Source organism: Salvelinus alpinus, chromosome 5 (genome assembly GCF_045679555.1).
Source record: "Salvelinus alpinus chromosome 5, SLU_Salpinus.1, whole genome shotgun sequence".
Lineage (NCBI taxonomy): Eukaryota > Metazoa > Chordata > Actinopteri > Salmoniformes > Salmonidae > Salvelinus > Salvelinus alpinus.
Genome location: NC_092090.1, coordinates 80,161,603 through 80,179,190, shown reverse-complemented (window position 1 = coordinate 80,179,190; position 17,588 = coordinate 80,161,603). Strand labels below are relative to the sequence as shown.

General features: G+C 43.8%; 1 protein-coding gene across 3 annotated transcripts in view; it reads left to right on the top strand.

Moving 5' to 3' along the window:
* LOC139576919 (homeobox protein cut-like 2) overlaps positions 1–17,588 on the top strand; it is a 114,985-nt gene that overhangs the window by 60,183 nt on the left and 37,214 nt on the right. For all 3 annotated transcript variants that reach the window (XM_071403521.1, XM_071403522.1, XM_071403523.1), the window contains exon 4: positions 11,746–11,824. In XM_071403521.1, coding sequence (XP_071259622.1) covers positions 11,746–11,824 — 79 coding nt within the window. The remainder of the gene's footprint in view (positions 1–11,745; positions 11,825–17,588) is intronic.

Sequence of the window (17,588 nt, the reverse complement as noted above, 5' to 3'; positions counted from 1 at the left end):
GGCATCAGATGATGGCTGTTTAGAGTTGTGCTTTCCGTTGTCCTCACTGTTTACTGTAAGCAGCAAGCATTTGGTTTCATCTCTGTCAGCTGTGCCTCTGAACCCCCATTCAGCACTCGTTCATCAGATGCTCTCTTTTGAGCATCCGGTCGGGCTGTATCACCCGACCGGATCATCAACTGCACCGTCCGCAACCGCAGGGCTCTCCAGAGGGTGGTGCGGTCAGCCCAACGCATCACCGGGGCCACGCTGTCTGCCCTCCAGGACATCTACAACCCCCGGTGTCACAGGAAGGCCAAGAAGATCATCAAGGACCTCAGCCACCCGAGTCATGGCCAGTTCACCCCGCTACCATCTAGAAGATGGAGACCGTACAGGTGCATCAAAGCTGGGACTGAGAGACTGAAAAACAGCTTATATCTCCAGGCCATTAGACTATTAAATAGTCCGCCTCCGCCCTGTACCCTGACCTGATCTTTAGTCACTGTTACTAGCCGGCTACCACCCGGTATTCAACCCTGCACCTTAGAGATTGAACACTGGTCACTTTAATAATGTTTACATACTGTTCTACCCACTTCATATGTACACTACCATTCAAAAGTTTGGGGTCACTTAGAAATGTCCTTGTTTTTGAAAGAAAATTGATCAGAAATACAATGTAGACATTGTTAATGTTGTATATGACTATTGTAGCTGGAAACAGCTGATATTTTTAATGGAATATCTATCCGAGGCCCATTATCAGCAACCATCACTCCTGTGTTTCAATGGCACGTTGTGTTAGCTAATCCAAGTTTATCATTTTAAAAGGCTAATTGATCATTAGAAAACCCTTTTGCGATTATGTTAGCATAGCTGAAAACTGCTGTTCTGATTAAAGAAGCAATAAAACTGGCCTTCTTTAGACTAGTTGAGTATCTGGAGCATCAGCATTTGTGGATTCGATTACAGGCTCAAATTGCCAGAAACAAAGACCTTTCTTCTGAAACTCATCAGTCAATTCAAATCATTGTTTATTTGTCACGTGCGCCGAATACAACAGGTGTAGACCTTACAGTAATCTTTTCTTTTTATTGGCCAGTCTGAGATATTCCTTTTTATTTGCAACTCTGCCTAGAAGGCCTGCATTCCGGAGTCGCCTCTTCACTGTTGACGTTGAGACTGGTGTTTTGCGGGTACTATTTAATGAAGCTGCCAGTTGAGGATTTGTGATATTAGGAAGGTGTTCTTAATGTTTTGTACACTATTTATATTCCAGACTCTGACGTTGCTCATTCTAATATTTACATATTTCTTAATTCCTTTTAATTTTGGGGATTTGTATGTATTGTGTATTATTGCGCTGTCAGGTATTACTGCACTGCTGGAGCTAGAAACATAAGCATTTCGCTACCCCCACGATAACATCTACAAAATATGTGTACGCTCCCAATACATTTGATTTGATGCAGGTTTGGCATGATTTTCCTCTATAGTGAAACAAAGGCTGACACCTGTAATTAATTAGGCTATTATGCATTCTGCAATGATAATTGCTTCACTGGAAAGTCACCAGCCTTCTGAGAGAGAGGAGAGGTGGCTGGAGAATGCTATCCATCAAGAACTCTCTCTCTCTCTGTCTCAGTCTCGCCCGCGCTGTCTCACCTTGACATGGTGTAGGCCAGGTGGAGAGGTACATTGTCTTCGTATGTCCAAGGGGGAGATATGCTGCTGTGCCTCCCTCTGCCAAGCATGTGCCACTGGTGGGTGCCAGGCTCCACTACTGGCCTCAAGCTGGCATACCCATGCCTTCTCCTCTGCTGTGGGTTTGTCCATGGGGCCGTCTAGGAATGGGAGCAGTCCCTTTGTCTTCATCTCTTCCTCTCTCTCCTCACACCTCTCCCCTCTCTCCTCACACCTCTCATCTCTCCTCACACCTCTCCACTCTTTTCTTCCCCACTACAGTATTCTCTGGCAATGCTGCACTGTCCCTGTCCTAACGATATTTCATATGATACACTCCTCTTTCCACTGTCTCTCCCTATAGCTCCGTTCTCGGTACATCCTACTCTCTCTCCTGTCATGTCACTATAGATTTGTGACTCCTCTTCAGCAGACACACGTTTTTCAACCTTTTAGGTCACTCAGCATTTCAAACATTTAGAATCTCTTGTCTCAAAACTAAAGGATCCTGTCTTTTGAACTACAAAGACTTTCACAGAAGATTTATTTTCCTTTATTTGTCTTACTCCCTCTCTCTGTCTTGACTTTCCGGTGACTTTGAGGTGTTAAGCAGAGGTTTATGTTGGGTTTTGTCGTGTGGGTGGGTGGAGCTGCTGGCTGGCTCTGTCTGTCTGTTCTACTGTGATGGGGGTGGTGGTGCTGGGAGGACCGAGCCTACTAGACTCTTGCAGGATGGCAGAGCCAAATAGGGCTTTGATCTGAGTTTAATGCCTCACACTGTTCGGTCTCACATGGAGCTCACCATGCCATGTCCATCAGGATTACTCTACTCTACCTTGATTTGCTGGAGATCTGCTCACCGCTCTGCCTGCGTCATTTCTCTCTCTCTCTCTCGTGTCTCTGTCTAAATCTCTGTGTGTGTCAGTCTTTGCACTATAGCTACTATAGTTATTTTTCACAAATGTAGTGTCCATCCCCTTTTATTGATTTATTCCCCTTGTTGTTTGATTGGATTGAATGTATTGATTGAGATTATTGATTTCTTTATAATTGATTGGTTAGAGTTATTGCTTGGTTTGGTATTGATTGTGTAGATTGAAATTATTGATTTGTTTGTTATTGATTAGTTAGATTAATGATATTGATTGGCTCAAAGATCATTGTGACCGCAGAACATCACAAAATGACCTTAGATGTTAGGATGATAGTGTGGTCAGGTTGAGTGGATGAGTCTGGTCAGCCTTGGTGCCTTGGCTCTATTCTCCCATGGGGATGGCAGGGCACCAGTCTGCTGAGGGAGAGCGCTGACGGCGTCTGTGTGCTGGGAGCGTAACAGGAGGAGTGACAGGAGCTGCTGATTGGAATTGACGTGGGGACGGGATGTGTGTCAGGCCACTGACTGCTCCTCTCACTGGGGACCTGGAGACGGACTCAGCCTCAACCTCATCCTCAGCCACCATTCCACCACTCAGAGAGGGGTGGCACCCAGAATAAATCCCCTGCAAATACAGAGGTGTGTGTGTGTGTGTGTGTGTGTGTGTGTGTGTGTGTGTGTGTGTGTGTGTGTGTGTGCGCACACGTCTGTCTCTGTGTCTGTGTGACTGTCTGAGTGTGCAAATATCTGTGTGTGTGTGATTGTGTCCTCCCCCTCCTTTAAGCAACTTGAACCAGTGTGGGTGTGTATGACAGTGTGATGTCCCTCTCCTCTACCCACTCATCAGTCACTCAACACCAGTTCATCCCTTCTCTCTTCTCTAAACACTCAAGGAAAACAAGCACGGATGACAGTGGTTGTAGCTTCACCAGCATTGTAGCAGTAGCTATATTTACCTATAGCTCCCACTCTCACTCTCGTCACCCAGAGAATGGTGTTTTTTACAACCCATAAGGACAACCCATCCCTGTCTCACCCCACGGTCCTGTGACTTGCTGCATTATGTTGTGGTGGAATTCCCAGTGTGTTGTTTTAATAGGTATGAAGCCTGACTGGGGCTGTGGTGACACTGTCAGCTCCTGGGCTGTGGTGACACTGTCAGCTCCTAGGCTGTGCTGGGTCTCGGTGAGCAGCACAGAGCAGTACAAAAGACCAACTGCCATGATTGTGCGCTGACCTTTGCATCATGGGCAGATGACAGGTAATTTAGAGGCCTCTGGGATTAAGGCAACCATACAGTCCCTGTCCCTTATATACACACTGCTTCTCTCACCCACCGACAGCAATAATCTTACCAACACACACACATGTGCGCACACACAAACGTGCACACACACACACACACACACACACAGACACACACAGACACAGACACAGACACAGACACAGACACAGACACACACACACACACACACACACAGACACACACCTAACACCCCCACCGCCCTCACACATTCTAATCACCTGCATCATCACACACCCCGTCCTCAAACACCCAAATCACAGGAGGTGGAAAGCTGGTAAGGCTGAGGGGGAAAAATATGCTTTAGAGTGATAATTGCATAATCACCAGTTGTGATAATTGTAATTGATGACTGCATAATTGCTAATTGCAGTCTTTATGGGAACCTGTCTTTCACTCTCTCTATCTTTGTCTGTAGTTCAGTGCCTGTCTCTGTCTATCTCTTCCCTCCACTTCTTTATCTTACACTCATCTTTTTGCCATAACTTATTCTTCTCTTCTCACATGCTTGCACACACACATGCACAGAGACTCACACATCGACCATGTGTTCCACTATAAGTATCCTCCTAGGCCTCAGTAAGAATTTCCCAGCAGTGCTATCCCAGAGACAGCAGCAGTAGCCTGCCCACACGGACTGATCCTCTGTGAAGAATTATGGTCCACTTCTAACAGGTTTCCCCTCTCTCTGTCTCTCTCTTTTTCTCTAGTGTTCTCTCTCTCTCTCTTGCTTTCTCGCTCTCTCGTATTCACCCTCTCTCTCGCTTTCTTTCTCAATTCAATTTACGGGCTTTGTTGGCATGGGAAACATGTTTACATTACCAAAGCAAGTGAAATAGATAATAAATAAAAATGGAATAAACAATAAAAAAATGAACAGTAAACTTTACACTCACAAAAGTTCCAAAAGAATAAAGACATTTCAAATGTCATATTATGTGCAAATAGTTAAAGTATAAAAGGGAAATAAATAAACATAAATATGGATTGTATTTACAATGGTGTTTGTTTTTAACTGGTTGCCCTTGTGGCAACAGATCACGAATCTTGCTGCTGTGATGGCACACTGTGGTATTGCACCCAATAGATATGGGAGTTTATCAAAATTGGGTTTATTTTTTCAAATTCTTTGTGGGTCTATGTAATCTGAGGGAGATATGCGTCCCTAATATGGTCATACATTTGGCAGGAGGTTAGGAAGTGCAGCTCAGTTTCCACCTCATTTTGTGGGCCTGGGGCACATAGCCTGTCTTTTCTCCCTACGGCGGCCTGTCTCAATAGCAAGGCTATGCTCACTGAGTCTGTACATAGTCAAAGCTTTCCTTAAGTTTGGGTCAGTCACAGTGGTCAGGTATTTTGCCACTGTGTACTCCTCTCTGTTTAGGCCCAAGTAGTATTCTAGTTTGCTTGTTTTTTTGTTAATTCTTTCCAATGTGTCAAGTAATTATCTTTTTGTTTTCTCATGTTTTGGTTGGGTCTAGTTGTGTTGCTGTCCTGGGCGTCTGTGGGGTCTGTTTGTGTTTGCGAACAGAGCCCCAGCACCAGCTTGCTTAGGGGACTTCTCCAGGTTCATCTCTTTGTAGGTGATGGCTTTGTGATGGAAGGTTTGAGAATCGCTTCCTTTTAGGTGGTTGTATAATTTAATGGCTCTTTTCTGGATTTTAATAATTAGCAGGTAACGGTCTAAATCTGCTCTGCATGCATTATTTGGTGTTTTACGTTGTACACTAAGTCATGCCACATTGAGCCAAAAGCTTTTTTTTATATCAACAAAGCATGAGAAGACTGCCTTTGTTTTGATTTGTTTGTTTGTCAATTAAGGTGTGCATGGTGAATACGTGGTCTGTCGTACGATAATTTGGTAAAAAGCCAATTTGACATTTGCTCAGTACAATGTTTTAACTGAGGAAATGTACGAGTCTGCTGTTAATGATAATGCAGAGGATTTTCCCAAGGTTGCTGTTGACACATATCCCACAGTAGTTATTGGGGTCAAATTTGTTTCCACTTTTGTGGATTGGGGTGATCAGTCCTTCGTTCCAAATATTGGGGAAGATGTCAGAGCTTTGGATGATGTTAAAGAGTTTACATATAGTCAATTGGAATTTATGGTCTGTATATTTTACCATTTCATTTAGGATACCATCAACACCACAGGCCTTTTTGGGTTGGAGGGTTTGTATTTGGCCTGTAGTTCATTTCAATGTAATTGGAGAATCCAGTGAGTTCTGGTAGTCTTTTTTGTTTGTTTGTACTTTTACCCCTTTTTCTCCACAATTGGTAGTTACAGTCTTGTCCCATCGCCGCAACTCCCCATGGTCACGGGAGAGGCGAAGGTTGTGAGCCATCGTCCTCCGAAACACGATCCTGCCAAGCCGCACTGCTTCTTGACACACTGCTCGCTTAACTCGGAAGCCAGCCGCACCAATGTGTCGGAGGAAACACTGTCCAGCTGGTGACCAAGTCATCTTGCAGGTGCCTGGCCAGCCACATTGAGTCGCTAAAGCGCAATGGGACATGGAAATCCCGGCCGGGCAAACCCTCCCCAAACCGGACGATCCCAGTCACAGTAGGCTATAACACATCCTGGGATCGAACCTGGGTCTTTAGTGATGCCTTAAGCACGGCGAAGGAGTGCCTTAGACCGCTGTGCCACTCGTGAGGCCCCTTCTGGTAGTCTTTAATAGTTGATTCTAAGATTTGTATTTGATCATGTATTTGTTTTTTGTTATACGCCAAAATGATTGGAGAAGTGATTTATCCATACATCTCTATTTTGGATAGATAACTCTTCGTGTTGTTGTTTGTTTAGTGTTTTCCAATTTTCCCAGAAGAGGTTAGTCTATGGATTCTTCAATTACATTGAGCTGATTTCTGACGTGCTGTTCCTTCTTTTTCCGTAGTGTCTCTCTCGCTTGCTCTGTCTCTTGCTTTCACTCTCTCTTGCTTTCTCACTGTCTTGCTCTCTCTCTGCACTGGGTGTTTGTTTACTTCTTGTAAAGTTAACCTTCATCACATCCCTTTCAGAGAAGCCATAGGACACCCATCTCTGCAGCACTCCACCAATCAGGCCTTTATGGTAGAGTGGTCAGACGGAAGCCACTCCTCAGTAAAAGGCACATGACAACCCACTTTGAGTTTGCCAAAAGGCACCTCAGACCATGAGAAAGAAGATTCTCTGGTCTGTTGAAACCAAGATTGAACTTTTTGGCTTGAATGCCAAGCGTCATGTCTAGCGGAAACCTGGCACCATCCCTACGGTGAAGCATGATGGTGGAAGCATCATGCGTGGGGATGTTTTTCAGTGGCAGGGACTGGGAGACTAGTCAGAATCAAGGGAAATATGAACTGAGCAAAGTACAGAGAGATCCTTGATGAAAACCTACTCTAGAGCACTCAGGACCTCAGACTGTGGCAAAGGTTCACCTTCCAACAGGACAATGACCCTAAGCACACAGCTTTGACATCGCAGGAGTGGCTTCAGGATAAGTCTCAATGGCCTTGAGTGGCCCAACCAGAGCCCAGACTTGAACCCGATTTGAACATCTCTGGAGAGACTTGAAAATAGCTGTGCAGCGACGCTCCCCATCCAACCTGACAGAGAAGAATGGGAGAAACTCCCCAAATACAGGTGTGCCAAGCTTGTAGTGTCATACCCTAGAAGACTCGAGGCTGTAATCGCTGCCAAAGGTGCTTCAACAAAGTACTGAGTAAAGGGTCTGAATACTTATGTAAATGTGATATTTCAGTTTTTATTTTTAATACGTTTGCAAAAATGTATAAAAACATGTTGCTTTGTCATCATGGGGTATTGCGTGTGGATTGATGAGGAAAAAAACAATTTTATACGTTTTAGAATAAGGCTGTAATGTAACAAAATGCAGAAAAAGTCAAGGGGTCTGAATACTTTCCGAATCCACTGTACATTTAGATACATTGTACCATACTATTATACATACTGAAACATACATAATCTATGCTATACCTCTCCATTGTGTATGCGGCAGGTAGCCTAGTAGCTAAGAGTACCTGGGCCAGTAACTGAAAGGGCGCTGGTTGGAATCCCCGAGCTGACTAGGTGAAAAATGGGTCGACGTGCCCGTGAGCAAGGCACTTAACCCTAATAGCTTCTGTGTCTGCTAAATGAGTGGAAGAGTCTCTCAGATCAGACAACATTAGACACCACATCTCCGAGGTGCTTTGATGAAACATGCATGAGAGCATCAGCTGTTCCGGACAACTGTCCTGTCACGCTCTCCGCAGCCGATGTGAGTAAGACCTTTAAACAGGTCAACATTCACAAGGTCGCAGGGCCAGACGGATAACCAGGACGTGTACTCCAAGCATGCGCTGACCAACTGGCAAGTGTCTTCACTGACATTTTCAACATTTCCCTGTCTGAGTCTGTAATAGTAACATGTTTCAAGCAGAGCGGCATAGTCCCTGTGCCCAAGAACACTAAGGTAACCTGCTAAATGACTACCGACACGTAGCACTCACATCTGTAGCCATGAAATACTTTGAAAGGCTTGTCATGGCTAACATTAACACCATTATCCCAGAAACCCTAGACCCACTCCAATTTGCATACCGCCCCAACAGATCCACAGATGATGCAATCTTTATTACACTCCTCACATCCCTTTCACACCTTTTAACAGGAACACCTATGTGAGAATGCTATTCATTGACTACAGCTCAGCATTCAACACCATAGTGCCCTCAAAGCTCATCACTAAGCTAAGGACCCTGGGACTAAACACCTCCCTCTGCAACTGGATCCTGGACTTCCTGATGGGCCACCCCCATGTGGTAAGGGTAGTTAACAACATATCCACCACGCTGATCCTCAACACCGGAGCCCCTCAGGGGTGCGTGCTCAGTCCCTTCCTGTACTCCCTGTTCACTCATGACTGCACGGCCAGGTACGACTCCAACACCATCATTAAGTTTGCAGATGACACAACAGTGGTAGGCCTGATCACCGACAACGATGAGACAGCCTATAGGGAGGAGGTCAGAGACCTGACCATGTGGTGCAAGGACAACAACCTCTCCCTCAACGTGATCAAGACAAAGAAGATGATTGTGGACTACAGGAAAAGGAGGACCGAGCACGCCCCCATTCTCATCGACAGGGCTGTAGTGGACCAGGTTGTGAGCTTCAAGTTCCTTGTCGTCCACATCACCAACAAACTAACATGGTCCAAGCACACCAAGACAGTCGTGAAGAGGGCACCACGAAACCTATTCCCCCTCAGGAGACTGAAAAGATTTGGCATGGGTCCTCAGATCCTCAATAGGTTTTACAGCTGCACCATCGAGAGCATCCTGACGGGATGGTACGGCAACTGTTTGGCCTCCGACCGCAAGGCACTACAGAGGGTAGTGTGTACGGCCCAGTACATCACTGGGGCCAAGCTTCCTGCCATCCAGGACCTCTATACCAGGTGGTGTCAGAGGAAGGGCCTAAAAATTGTCAAAGACTCCAGCCACGCTAGTCATAGACTGTTCTCTCTGCTACCGCACGGCAAACGGTACCGGAGTGCCAAGTCTAGGTCCAAGAGGCTTCTTAACAGCTTCTACCCCCAAGCATAAGACTCCTGAACATCTAATCAAATGGCTGCCCAGACTATTTGCACCCGCCCCCCTCTACGCTGCTCTCTGTTATTATTACTTTAATAACTCTACCTACATGTACATATTACCTCAATTGACTCTATACCGGTACCCCCTGTATATAGCCCCGCTATTGTTATTTACTGCTGCTCTTTAGTTATTTGTTATTCTTATCTCTTACTTTTTTGGGGGGGGGGGGGGGGGTATTTTCTTGAACTGCATTGTTGGTTAAGGGCTTGTAAGTAAGTATTTCACTGTAAGGTCTACACCTGTTGTATTTGGCGCATGTGACAAATACAATTTGATTTGATGGTAGTGGCAGCATACCGAGTGTGCTAACGTGAGGAGGCATCAGGCATGTGATAGATGTCTACTCTAGCAGCTGCAGACAGGTTAATGGTGTGATTGTGGAGGTAATCTCCATGTTCTCTCGTTAAAGGATGATGAAGGGCCAGGAAAATGGATCCTGTTGCATTCACAGGTCCTGTGCTTTTTACATTTGCAGTTCAGGGCCCTGTTTGATGGATTCATCAATGCATTGACACAGTTGACAGTCAATGAGCTCACCATGGCATCATTCACAATGGGACAGTAGCCTTCGTCTTTGTTAATGCATCTCATTGACAGGGAGACAAAGGGCTTTTGACATTTAGAAACAGCTGGCAAGTAGCCTATACATATGTGAATAATGTTAATATCTACCGATTCTTCTTTACTGAGGGTGGATCGGTTTACAGGCACACACAGCACACTACATTTCGTAGTTTGGATTTTGGATTGTTTTGGGATTTTGGAGTCACAGTCACACATGCGTGTATACATGTTTTGTATAGAGAGGCCACTTATTTTATACATGTGAAGGCTATTTGCTGAACCAACAACGCAGAGGAAGAGAGGGAGAGAGAGAGAGAGTAGAGGAGTCGGCTGAGAGCTGCAGACTATTACATCTGTATTGATTGGGCTCCAGCTTTTCCATGAACTCCGAGTGGGAGTGATGGGAGGGATTTGCTTGATCTTTATGATATTTCTTTAAACATGATGCTGTCGTTATGCCTCTCCAGGGAGGACACAAGCCATTTCCAGTAAATCAAGGGCTCTTTGTCTCTCTCTGTTTTCCACAGTTGTTATTTATAAGCCTCTAAACAGTTTCTTCACCATTCTCATAAGTGTTTTCAGTCAGTGTTCCACAATAATATTGTTGAGCTGAAGATAGACCATTAAAGAACGTCTCAGACGTAACCATACACTTGGCCCCTTCAATAGAAGTCATTGTGTCTGATCAGATCAAAACTATAACACTGACAGGAATTCTATAGACAATAGATGGAAATAATTAGCTTTCAGTCTGCTCTTGGACTGGAGGGACATTTGGAGTGGATCTGATGTAATATTTCAGAGTTGCTAAACTACAGATGTACAATCTTAATTTGAGCCAGTTTGCTACAGCAGGAAAATAATCCTGCAGCAACAGGAAAAGTGGTTTGTAATTAATCAACATTTTTGTAAGGGTTGATTACATTTTCCGTTGGGGCAAATCAAGTCTGAAATTTCCATGTGGAAATTGCAAACTCTAAGAGCTTTTTTAAAACTCAAACGCTCTACAAGTTTGCATTTACTTCCTCTCAGCAACAAAAGAGTAATCAAATTAAGATCCTACATCTATAAGACTTTCAGCCAATGACATCCTCCGACAACAGGGCTGCTGGTGTATTATAGGAGCTGTGAGGACTGTAACCCATATATCCACCAGGGCAGGTGCCCTCTCCATGGGGCCAGGTGGCGCCTAATTCCCTTCTTTGTCCCTCCTAATGAATTGTTAATTGGTTTGCATCACCCGTGGAGTAGAGAATAGCAGGAGGGTCTGGGTGCTGGTGTGATGGAGGTCACAGACGCTGACATGCCTCATAGAGCACACCAGCACCTGCGTTTTAACAGGACAAATGTCACCTCACTACACACTGCAGTGTTGGGGTTTAAGAGGCCAAATATCAGCTTGCAGTATTACCTCAGAACCTTGTTCACATAATTCAGCACACAAACCCCATCAGAATGTCATGTTGGGGATTAACTTCTACAGATGGATCATTGTGGCTTTGTTTCTGTCTGTCTCATTTGAACAATTACTTTATATGCTGGCTGTTTACTTCAGATGTCAAAACAGTGTAGAATGCATTTAAATGTAGATTGTCTGTGTGTATGGGTCAATAAATGTCCATTCAGTACAGGTGTAGTATTGATGCCTGAGTGTCACCCTGACGGCTGTGTTCTGTCCTGTTCTCTCTAGGTGGTTGCTCTGAACAAGCGCAGTAAGGAGGCAGAGTCTGCATTCCTGGGAATCTACAAGCAGCTTATCGAAGCCCCAGGTGAGTCTCCCACCTGGAACAGAGCCACACACATCACATCACATCACAACACAGTCACAGATACAGACAACATACATTACTCATGTAACAGCCCTCCCATAGGGGATCACTCTTCCCACACCAAGCCCAAGTCAGCATCATTAGGTCAACCACAGAGTTTCTAAACCAAGAGGCGCAACATCGCGAGACTTCCGGGAACGCTTGCGAAACAGACAAAGCAGACCAGGCTGTGGTTTGGGGTTTGAGAAGTCAATGAGAGAAGTGAAAAACTATTCCTTAATTGTTAATTTTCTCAATATAAAGGCACAACCTAGATTCAAGCCAATGTCTTAAGTAGTTGAACATGTGACAAACTGACACATTTACGTAAAAAAAAAACATATTGAAGGAGGGCCTTTGATTTGACGGCCTGCACATGCGCAGTTCTGCGCGAGACAACCGTTAGACTCAATGATTTATATATACAGTACACTAGATGACTGATGGGGGCCACTGTGTTAAGCCGCCACGCCTCCATCTTGGCACTCCCTCACCATTGTAAAAAATATTTTGGAAGCTATAGAAAAGCATTTATTATTGTCTACATTCGTTTCTGCCATGTTTATTCTATTACAGACAACTTAATGCATACTTTTAAATTATATTATGTGAGCTAAACATACAAATAAAAAATTATAAATACTTTAGGGAAAATGTATATTTTTTTATTACTAATGGTACTGCACCCACTACAACAACAACAAAATACTTAAATACATGTAATTTTGTCCTTGAAACAGTGAAATCCGCAAAACACCAGTCTCAACGGCAACAGTGAAGAGGCGACTCCGGGAATGCTGGCCTTCTAGGCAGAGTTGCAAAGAAAAAGCCATATCTCAGACTGGCCAATAAAAATAAAAGATTAAGATGGGCAAAAGAACACAGATACTGGACAGAGGAACTCTGCCTAGAAGGCCAGCATCCCGGAGTCGCCTCTTCACTGTTGACATTGAGACTGGTGTTTTGCGGGTACTATTTAATGAAGCTGCCAGTTGAGGACTTGTGAGGCGTCTGTTTCTCAAACTAGACACTCTAATGTACTTGTCCTCTTGCTCAGTTGTGCACCGGGGCCTCCCACTCCTCTCTCTATTCTGGTTAGAGACAGTTTGCACTGTTCTGTGAAGGGAGTAGTACACAGCGTTGTACAAGATCTTCAGTTTCTTGGCAATTTCTCGCATGGAATAGCCTTCATTTCTCAGAACAAGAATAGACTGACAAGTTTCAGAAGAAAGGTATTTGTTTCTGGCCATTTTGAGCCTGTAATCAAACCGACAAATGCTGATGCTCCAGATACTCAACTAGTCTGAAGAAGGTCACTTTTATTGCTTCTTTAATCTGAACAACAGTTTTCAGCTGTGCTAACATAATTGCAAAAGTGTTTTCTAATGATCAATTAGCCTTTTAAAATGATAAACTTGGATTAGCTAAACCATTGTGTCATTGGAACACAGGAGTGATGGTTGCTGATAATGGGCCTTTGTACGCCTATGTAGATATTCCATTACAAAATCAGCCGTTTCCAGCTACAATAGGCATTTACAACATTAACAATGTCTACACTGTATTTCTGATCAATTTTGATATTTTAATGGACAAAAAAGTGCTTTTCTTTCTAAAACAAGGACATTTCTAAGTGACCCCAAACTTTTGAACGGTAGTGTATGTTGAAACGGTTTCTCATGCTTGGAGTCTTCAAAGATTTGGCAAAAATCGTGTGACATAAAACACTACCTTTTTTTCTTACATTTATGATACTGTTTGTCGTTGTACCATATACTAAGCATTTCGGAATTGTACTGTACCTCTTAACATTTCGTATCTTTTTAGGGGTGTGTACGGGAGGCGAAGTCGGGTCCAGGAGAGCAGAGTGTAGTAAACAGACGCACTTTAATTCCGGTCCAAAAATGACAGCACATAAAAACATAAACGTGCCAATAACACGGAACATAACAAAAGTATGGTGCCTGACAATATCCACATAACAATAAACAATTACACACAAAGACATGGAGGGGAATAGAGGACTAAATACATGCAGTGTGATTATGGAATGAAATCCAGGTGTGTATGGAACAAGACAAAACAAATGGACATATGAGAAATGGAGCGGCGATGGCTAGAAAGCCGGTGACGTCGATCGCCGAACGCCGCCCAAACAAGGAGAGGAGCCGACATCGGCGGAAGTCGTGACATATCTCGCTATCTTATGGTGTGAAAACTGTTGTCATGGGCACACATCCAAAATAATTATGTGGTTGCAAAATCGAATACTTTTAACAGAAAGAGTAACTTTAACATGACTAATAAAACTAAAATATATACTGTCATTAACGGGGTTTTCAATAATCATGCATAAAAGTTGTTTCATGCACCTTTATCTAGCTGTTTAGTTACGTGGGGACATTATCGCACATCAGTTGATTCAGGAAAGGATTTTCTGAATGACAGTCAAGTGATAAAGAGCTTGTGTGATACTGCACAAGACTGAACAACAGCCAAAGTGCAGGAATTAATGTTTATCTCGAATATTGACAGAACATTTTGGTGTCTATGTTGTTAGAGCAGTCAAGATAATTAGCCTATGTCATGGACAACATTAAGTTAAGATTCCTGAGGTTAGATAACGGTCTGTGTACGTTTTGATCGTTTGCTTTCCAAGTTAAAGCGGAGCAATCGGGAACATGAAAACGGTTTGTTTATAATTTTTTTTATAGAAATATAAAAAAATTGCTTGTTTTTTTTCTTCAGTTTTTGCTATAAAACCCCAAAACAACTTGATATTTCAACTTTCACATGTGTACGGGGTTAAATTTGGAATGCCTGTCATTGGTCAAGTGCACAGCCAACACTTCATGTCCTTTCACTTCATGCCCTTTCAAAGTAGGAGTTCACCCTTCTATCTCTATTCTATGAATCTATTAAAGTAGCGGTGCGTGTGTAAAATCACTGGGGAAGCCAGGGAAAAATGTGTTGTGATAATTGTGTTGCTTGCTGTATAACCTATTAGTTCATATGCTCTGACACCATGATATATAAGCCTAAGGACGAGACAATAAGAAGACACAGTGGCAGAATAAATTCAAACACACCTTTGTTTCATCACAAAACCTGAGAGCATCATCCACAAAACATACCGCATGTACCAAACAGTTACATGACCTACAGCATGGTCAAGCAAGTTCATGTTTTTGACATTTTGGGACTACTAAACAACTATTGATTTAGAACCACAGAGAGTTACCGCCAGTCGCAAAGAAAACAGGCGCTGCCGCCACTATTCCAGCACCATTTCAACTTCAACATTTCAACATCATCTAATCACCTCTGCTTAGTCCTAATACAGTGACAACTAAAATATATCAAAAACGATTTAGTCCAATCAACATTAGCTAAATATGATGTGGCTGTCCATGGTATCCGAATGATTTCTGTGTGCGTGCGTGCAAGTAGAAAAAACCTGACTCGCCCTACTTGTAGAGAAACACCAATGCCATCCTCCTCTTTCATGTTGCCTAAATGGTTTATGACTGTCATACAGTACAAGCTTTTAGATTTTATTGTCCTAGGCTACCTGGCTAAAATGCTTGCTCACTAGCCTAACTTCCTTTCATGGGCAACAATGTGGCAGGCCAGCAAGTTAACATTAACCTACTACATCTAGCTACATGTTGAACTTCCATCCTCTCGTGCCTCCCGAGTGCATTGCCGTGCTAGAAGCATCACTACAGACCCGGGTTCCCAGGCTGTGTCGCAGCCGGCCTCGACCGGGAGACCCATGCGGCGACCCACAATTGGCCCAGCATCGTCCGGGTTAGTGGAGGGTTTGGCCAGCCGGGATGTCATTGTGCCGATGTCCTTGGGCCGGGTGCATGCATTCTGACTTCGGTCGCCAGTTGTACGGTGTTTCCTCCGACACATTGGTGCGACTGGCTTCCAGGTTAAGGGTCGTGTTTCGGAGGCTGCATGGCTCTCAACCTTCGCATCTCCGAGTCGGTAAGGGAGTTGCAGCGATGGACAAGACTGTAACTACCAATTGGATATCATGAAAAAGGGGAAAAGTACAAAAAATAAATAAGAAAAGAAGGTCCATCCACTCAGTCCAGGGGCACAATGTCTGATCAAAATCACTGTTATAGGGCCTCCCGGGTGGCGCAGTTGTCTAGGGCACTGCATCGCAGCGCTAGCTGTGCCACCAGAGACCCTGGGTTCGCGCCTAGGCTCTGTCGCAGCCGGCCGCGACCGGGAGGTCCGTTGGGCGACGCACAATTGGCCTAGCGTTGTCCGGGTTAGGCAGGGTTTGGCCGGTAGGGATATCCTTGTCTCATCGCGCACCAGCGACTCCTGTGGCGGGCCGGGCAGAGTGCGCGCTAACCAAGGTAGCCAGGTGCATGGTGTTTCCTCCGACACATTGGTGCGGCTGGCTTCCGGGTTGGAGGCGCGCTGTGTTAAGAAGCAGTGCGGCTTGGTTGGGTTGTGTTTCGGAGGACGCATTGCTTTCGACCTTCGTCTCTCCCGAGCCCGTACGGGAGTTGTAGCGATGAGACAAGATAGTAATTACTAACAATTGGATACCACGAAATTGGGGAGAAAAGGGGGTAAAATAATTTTTTTTAAAGAAGAAAAAAAATCGCTGTTATAATCATTAGTCAGTATGGAGAATTAAATCACTGTTATAATCATTAGCCAGTATGGAGAATTAAATCACCGTAATAATCATTAGTCAGTATGGAGAATTAAATCACTGTTATAATCATTAGCCAGTATGAAGAATTAAGTAAAACCACAAGTCCAAATCCCTATCTCCATCCATGGCTAATTTAGGAATGAACGATTTTAGCTAGCCACCGGAGAACAATGACACAACGAGATGTGTCGTTAATGTTTAGCTTCTAATGTGATGTGATTGGTTTGAAGCCAAATCCAAACTAACTTCCTTTTTTTTGGTGCGCCAGAACCATTCACAGCTGAGCTCACTCAGTTGGCTATTATTTTATAAAACAAATGATCAAGGGGAGGCCAAATGCTCGCTGGCTTCCATTGCATTCAATGCTACGGGCAACAACAATGTCATACTCTTTTTGATCTGACAGAATCTGATAGATGGGCTACACATACTGAGACAGAGGGGCGCTGTTTCATTCGCTCGGATGCTTTCTCCGGTGAGATACTGTACATTCAGCCTCTTGCGAATTCAAGAAAATTTATGAAACACAGAGAGACGAAAGAGACACTTTTTTGCTTCCCTTGGCATCCATGAATACACACCACTGATCTATTATCTATTAATGAATTGATTAATAGCTGCACATGCCGTGCCACAATGCCAAGATAAAGTATTATTTCTCAAATGTTTGCATAAGATTTAGTGTGTATTGACTTATTAATAAACTGTAAATTGTTAGCAGACTGATATATCCTAGCTACCTACACTACCGGTCAAAAGTTTTAGAACACCTACTCATTCAAGAGTTTTTCTTTATTTTTAGCATTCCTGGTGAAGCTGGTTAAGAGAATGCCAAGAGTGTGCAAAGCTGTCATCAAGGCAAAGGGTGGCTATTTGAAGAATCTCAAATATAAAATATATTTGGATTTGTTGACCAATTTTTTGGTCCATATGTGTTATTTCATAGTTTTGATGTCTTCACTATTATTCTACATTGTAGAAAATAGTAAAAAAATAAAGAAAAACACTTGAATGAGTAAGTGTTCTAAAACTTTTGACCGG